At 36.3% G+C, this 6,309-nt stretch overlaps 1 protein-coding gene across 1 annotated transcript in view; it reads right to left on the bottom strand.

Moving 5' to 3' along the window:
• LOC107734112 (misshapen-like kinase 1) overlaps positions 1 to 5,057 on the bottom strand; it is a 34,213-nt gene extending 29,156 nt beyond the window's left edge. The window contains exons 1-5 of the mRNA XM_016545965.1: positions 4,879 to 5,057; positions 4,550 to 4,660; positions 4,230 to 4,320; positions 3,070 to 3,200; positions 1,177 to 1,231 (exon numbers count right to left, since the gene is read on the bottom strand). Of these exons, the coding sequence (XP_016401451.1) occupies positions 1,177 to 1,231; positions 3,070 to 3,200; positions 4,230 to 4,320; positions 4,550 to 4,660; positions 4,879 to 5,019 (529 nt within the window). The 5' untranslated portion in view covers positions 5,020 to 5,057. The remainder of the gene's footprint in view (positions 1 to 1,176; positions 1,232 to 3,069; positions 3,201 to 4,229; positions 4,321 to 4,549; positions 4,661 to 4,878) is intronic.
• Positions 5,058 to 6,309: the final 1,252 nt, after the last annotated feature.

The raw sequence follows: 6,309 nt of genomic DNA, 5'->3' as shown, positions 1-6,309 counted from the left end.
ATGATTAATCTGGACAAAGGAACACAACTGGGTTGCCTGATATAAAGAGACGTAATCCCCGAAACAGAGTTTACGACTTGCGCAATACAGAAATATCTGCTAAATGTGTTACTTATCTTTGTCAACCTGGCAACCTTGTGCACACGCGCTCTCTCTCCACTGTGGACAAACGCGCTGCCTTTCTGAAAACAGCGGTTAGCTTGCAGTTTAGCGATCTCCACTACAATATTCTATTCTCAGAAAAGTGTAATTCATCAAGTGTTCATTTATGAGAGAGAGAGAGAGGCTGTGTATGTATGAATCACTACCGTTTTGCCGCGTTTCTGTATTAACAGTAAAGCTGTGGTGGTACAGTTATGGAGGCCCTTCATAATGCAGAGGTCAACTGCTTGCTCTGCCAATAGTTAGAAATGGCACTATAGTATGCAGTGTTTAATAAACAGCTGTTTTACAAAATTCTGCAGAGGTGAAATTCAGTGCAATCCTGTATTGTGATACTTATCGTATAGTGACTTTGCTGGTGATACACAGCCCTAGTAACAATATGGTTGGAATCACTTTCAGAATTATTTTTTCCAGCCAATGAGTGAGAAAAACATTGACAGCCAATCAGAGCCCAACCTACTTCAAAGAGCTCAAGCATTTAAAATGGCAGAGGACAACTGTGTGCTTATAATAAACAGAATTTGTACCTCATAAACCATGTACGTGCTTTGCAAGGAGTTGGATAATAAAATAAGTTGAAAAAAAAAAAACCCTGAAAAGTTATCGTCCAGTACTTTCAACATTAATATAGTTATAATTAAGAGCTACTGATGTAGATATAGTTCTTCGTGAAAATGGGCCTTCATTTCTGGCTGTCTAATCGGATTGGCTGAGCAGTGTTCAAATACCTTTCACTGCTTACAGTATTACTCTGTTTGCATTTCAGACCAAAGTATGTGAACAGTAAGGTAAAAATAGTAATGGTGGTAGGGCAAGCTCATATATTAAACTCTTTTTTGATTATCCATTTAAAAGCAGGAGCTGTAATGGGGACTTTAATGTGAGTGTTATGCAGCTGGTACGAGGGACTGATATAAAGTATATACATAAAGAATATGTTTTTGTTTATAAGGCCTGGATCCACACTGTAATGTGAGGTTGCATCAGTAAACACATAGACAGTGTACTTACGAGGTGCTCCTTCAGCCATCTCTATAGCGGTGATTCCCAGAGACCAGATATCACTCTGTTGTAAAACAACAACAACAACAAAGATTCATTCCAAGTCATATGCTATAGTACAACTGACCTGATATAAAAATAAACACACACACAAACACTCACAATCAATAAAAGAATTGCAATACTGTATCAAATAAAAATAAAGATCCAGTTTAAAAAAAGAAAATTAATAGCATTAACATTAATAATTGTACTGTTTATTTTGTATGAACATTAATGCATATCATGAGCTTAAAAGTGAAAAACAAAAGAACGTTTCCACTAAAGAGTAATATAGAGGAACCATTTCCTCTTCTACAAGCAGTCACAGACAATGCTCTGTGACGGTACTCATTCAAACCAAACAGAGAGAAAAGTGTTGTATTGAGTATCACTTCACTAAATAACGACCAAGCTAAATGTCACGTATAACAGGCTGACAGGTTTTTATGGCGATTAATACTAGTCCTACTTTAAAGGGTTAGTTCACCCAAAAATGAAAATTGTCATTAATTACTCACCCTCATGTCGTTTCAAACCCGTGAGACCTTCGTTCATCTTCGGAACACAAATTAAAGGGGTCATATGATGCGATTTCAAGTTTTCCTTTCTCTTTGGAGTGTTACAAGCTGATGTTCCCAAGTCCAGAAACGTAGCAAGGAGATCTGTAAAATAATCCATGTGACATCAGTGGTTCATCCGCAATTATACGAAGCTACGAGAATAATTTTTGAGGGCAAAATAAAATCTAATAACGACTTTATTCAACAATTCGTCTACTTTGCATCACCCTGATGCCATTTTGGAGAATATCCGCTGGATGTAAACAATGTATGCTGTTCTGTGTCAGCTGCGTCACACCGGATCTGTGATTTGATCTGAACGAAAATAGCGCATCCGTGTGATGCAGCTGACACAGAACAGATAATTATTTTACAGATCTCCTTGCTACGTAAAATAATCCATGTGACATCAGTGGTTCATCCGCAATTATACGAAGCTACGAGAATAATTTTTGAGGGCAAAATAAAATCTAATAACGACTTTATTCAACAATTCGTCTCCTCCGCGTCACCCTGTAGCGCCATTTTGGAGAATATCCGCTGGATGTAAACAATGTATGCTGTTCTGTGTCAGCTGCGTCACACCGGATCTGTGATTTGATCTGAACGAAAACAGCGCATCCGTGTGATGCAGCTGACACAGAACAGATAATTATTTTACAGATCTCCTTGCTACGTTTCTGGACTTGGGAACATTTCAGTTGCGTTGCTGTCTATGCAGGGTCAGACAGCTCTCAGATTCCATCAAAAATATCTTAATTTGTGTTTTCCGAAGATGAAAGAAGGTCTTACGGGTTTGAAACGACATGAGGGCGAGTAATTAATGACAGAATTTTCATTTTTGGGTGAACTAACCCTTTAAATCTCAAAAAAGCTGGTGATTGAACATTCTATTATTGGCATTTATGAAAAGAAATACAAAAATTGGGCATATTTAAATTTTGGTAAACGTGGCTTTATAGTGTTAAATTGATATAATTAAACCTTCCCATTTTATTGTTAGTAATCACAAAAATCCTGTCCATGTAATAAAGGCGTTAGTTTTGGTATCAGAATCTGATAACAGGGCTTTATATGATCTCAATATAGCAACCACCATGAGAGGATGCAGATATTTCCAGACCACTGATCTGATAAACATGTTGTAATTTAATATACATTATATTAAAACTGAAAATGCTTAGTGACCCACACACAGGTGTACACAACCGTTTAAGAGTTTGGACTTCTTTCAAAAAAATCTTACCAACCCCAAACTTTTGAACAGTGGTGTACATCAACAGTCAGAAGCTCATTTTACCCTGTAATCATAGGTGGAGTCGGGATTCTCATCACAGGCAATGACTTCTGGGGCCATCCAGTATGGAGTGCCAATGAAAGTGTTTCTCCTGCCGACTGTACGATCCAACTGTGCGCTCACCCCAAAGTCCACTACAGAGAGAGTGAGAAAGGAGGAAGCAATCAGGGTCTGTAATATTACAAGACACTTTGTGCTTACAAACAGAAACCTGTTGCACAGCCAAAATGTTTATATTCATCTATGCTAATTCCTTCCCTCTCACACACACAACCACACTCTTCCACTTCCGCCACACTCTCTCTCAGGTTGTGGTGTGTGAAGATATTTTTGTCACGGTGTCAGGCCTATATTAATGAGCTTCGGTGCTTTGCTCTAGTTGTTAAAAGATGATGTTCTCTAATCAGACAGGATATAGGCTAGACCAGAGGTCCCCAACCACCGGGTCGCCGACCCACTACCGGGCCGTGGAAGAATTGCTACCGGGTCGCAAGAACGTTCTGGGAAAAATGTGTATAGATATGACACTCTGTTATTTATTAATGTTAATGATTGTTCTAATTATTCTGTATTTTCTTTGAATGCGATTGATTTGGAGTAGCAATTTGACAATTTCATGTTAAATAAGTAAATGAAAGATTGCTCTGATCTGTCACATATTACGAGTTAAACGGATCGGAGTTGATCCGTAATACTTACGGATGAGACCCTACCGTTCGGCACGCACGTGATTCGTAGATTAATTTGCCAATTTACACGTTCAAGTAATTTTAAACCACAAGAAGAGAAGCAATTCGTTACTCGCGTGCTGTTCTCGCACACAATCAAAGTAGAGACGTGTTTCAGACAGCGCGGAAATACCAAGTAGCGTATACATACACATAAAATTAGCCTGTGTCAAAAACCCTTGAAGGCATTGTCTTTCTCTGTGCTTTAAATATTTTTTTTCTTGCTAATCCGAAAAATAGTCCGATCTGTGACGCAAAAAAAACAAAAAAACACAATATAATGCGTTGAACCACTATATAATGCTTTTATAATACTATATAATAGCCTAATATATAATATAATATATATATATATATATATATATATATTAGGCTATATATATCTCTCCCCATACCCCAATATTAGCCCAGTGTATTCATTTGTTTTTCACTCACCAAGTTTAACCTCTGCATTCTCTGTAAGCAGTACATTCTGCCCCTTGATGTCTCTGTGGATGACTTTATGAGCATGAAGGTGAGACAGACCCTGAGAAGCAGAGAGACAGTGTTTACTGGCTGTGCAGCATTACATGTAATTACATGAAACTAAAAGATTAACTTAAGTAAGGCTCCAGTTAAGTGTCATGGACCAGGCATGTAATGTAGATTTGTAACATGAAAAAAAAAAAGGATAATCATTTATAATAAACACTGCAATATTCCATAAAAAATAAAAATTGTCAATTTTGATTTCATGGTAACTTCATGAGTCTCACTCGAAGTATTTCTCTGCAGATGTAAGCAATCCAGTCTTCTTTCAGAGAGTTGCCCTTTGTGTTCTTCACCAGGTCTGTAACTGAGCCGGCGCCGCAAAACTCCATCACCAACTAAACAAAAACACAATTTACATATATGAAACTGCAACCTGATACAGGCTATTTTTTCCAAATCAACAAGGTCCATGACCTCAAAATGTTATTTTTTCATGCTAAACCATTTCGATTAATGACAGACTGTAGCTGTAATTGATCACTGTGTCTTGACGCTGCACTTTTTAGCAGGTCAGAAAGGTTATGGTGGTGATCATGTTTGAGGAAGCACAGACCCAGAGCTGGTCGTCGTGTCCGGGTGGACTTTTCTTCACAAAGGCTCCGTAGTAGGTGGCGATGTTCCTATGGTGACTGTACTTCTTCAGCATGTTAATCTCAGCTTTAATTTCCTCCTCCTCTTCCTCAGTCACATCCATGACCTTTATGGCTGCCAGCTGACCCGTCTTAACATGACGACCCTGAAACAAAAAGAATTTCAATAGTAAGTAGCATAGAAATGAATACTTTACACAATTTGTTACTACACCATAATCAGTGTACTATATGGCATACTTTACCAAATGAGGCAGTGAGGCATAGAAGTATGAAGAAAATCTATGAATATACACTGCCGTTCACAAGTTTGGGGTCAGTAATTTTTTTTTAAAAGAAATTAACTTTTATTTTGCAAGGAGACATTAGATTGATCAGAATTGACAGTAAAGATCTGTAATGTAATAAAATATTACTATTTCAAACACAGTTTCTATTCATCAAAGAATTTTGAAAAAAATCAGTACGGTTTTCCACAAAAATGTTAAGCCGCAACTGTTTTCAATAATGATAAGTAATGTTTCTTGAGCACTAAATCTGCATGTTATAAGGATTTCTGAATAGGGATGTAATGATGCACCCCGAGCCGGCAGAAAATCTATAAAAATATGTGACGATTCAAGTCAGTTGTTAAACAAATCGCGATACAATTGGGGGTTTATATGAATGTATCTCTGACCGGAACTGGCTGTCTTCAGAAAAGTTTAGATGGTATTTTCTTTTCGCGCAGCGCTGCTTTGTTTACAGCAGTAAGCAATTAAATGCTGTATCGCTGCTATTCCATAAGCGGCACCTGCTGTCAGAGTGAATTTGTGTCTCATTCAGTCCATCTGCTGTTTTTGTTTCGTTCAGATATATGTTTTATGTAGTATAGTTTCATAAAACTAAAGTCAGCCCATTCTGTTTTTTTGCTTCAGATTTCGAAGTTATACAATCTAATTACAATCTAAATAACATGTATGCAGCATCTTTGTTTGGATGGTGATTAAATTCAGTGGTTGCCCCTATATAATTATATATAGTTATAATTACCCCTATAATTATTTTTATATGAAGAGAATTATTTGTATTAACAATTTATTTGTTTTGGGATTTGTTAAAAAATTTCAAGTTATTATAATAGAAATGTGCAGAAATAATAAAAGGACAACTTTTTATTTATAATTTGTCTTAATCATTTTGTAAAAAAAAAAATAGTGAGAGAATCATATCGTGAAATCAGTATCATGAATTGTACCACATTGTGAGTGAATCGTTACATCTCTATTTCTGAAGGATTGTGTGATCATTTTAAAATATATTAAAATATGAAACAGAAATTGCAAAAAATAAAAAATAAAAATACAATATATATATATATATATATATATATATATATATATATAAACAAACAA

The sequence above is a fragment of the Sinocyclocheilus rhinocerous genome, unplaced genomic scaffold, assembly GCF_001515625.1.
Source record: "Sinocyclocheilus rhinocerous isolate Xijiao unplaced genomic scaffold, SAMN03320098_v1.1 scaffold1121, whole genome shotgun sequence".
NCBI lineage: Eukaryota > Metazoa > Chordata > Actinopteri > Cypriniformes > Cyprinidae > Sinocyclocheilus > Sinocyclocheilus rhinocerous.
The sequence above is the reverse complement of the archived record's forward strand: the minus strand, read 5'-3'. Positions and strand labels throughout refer to the sequence as shown.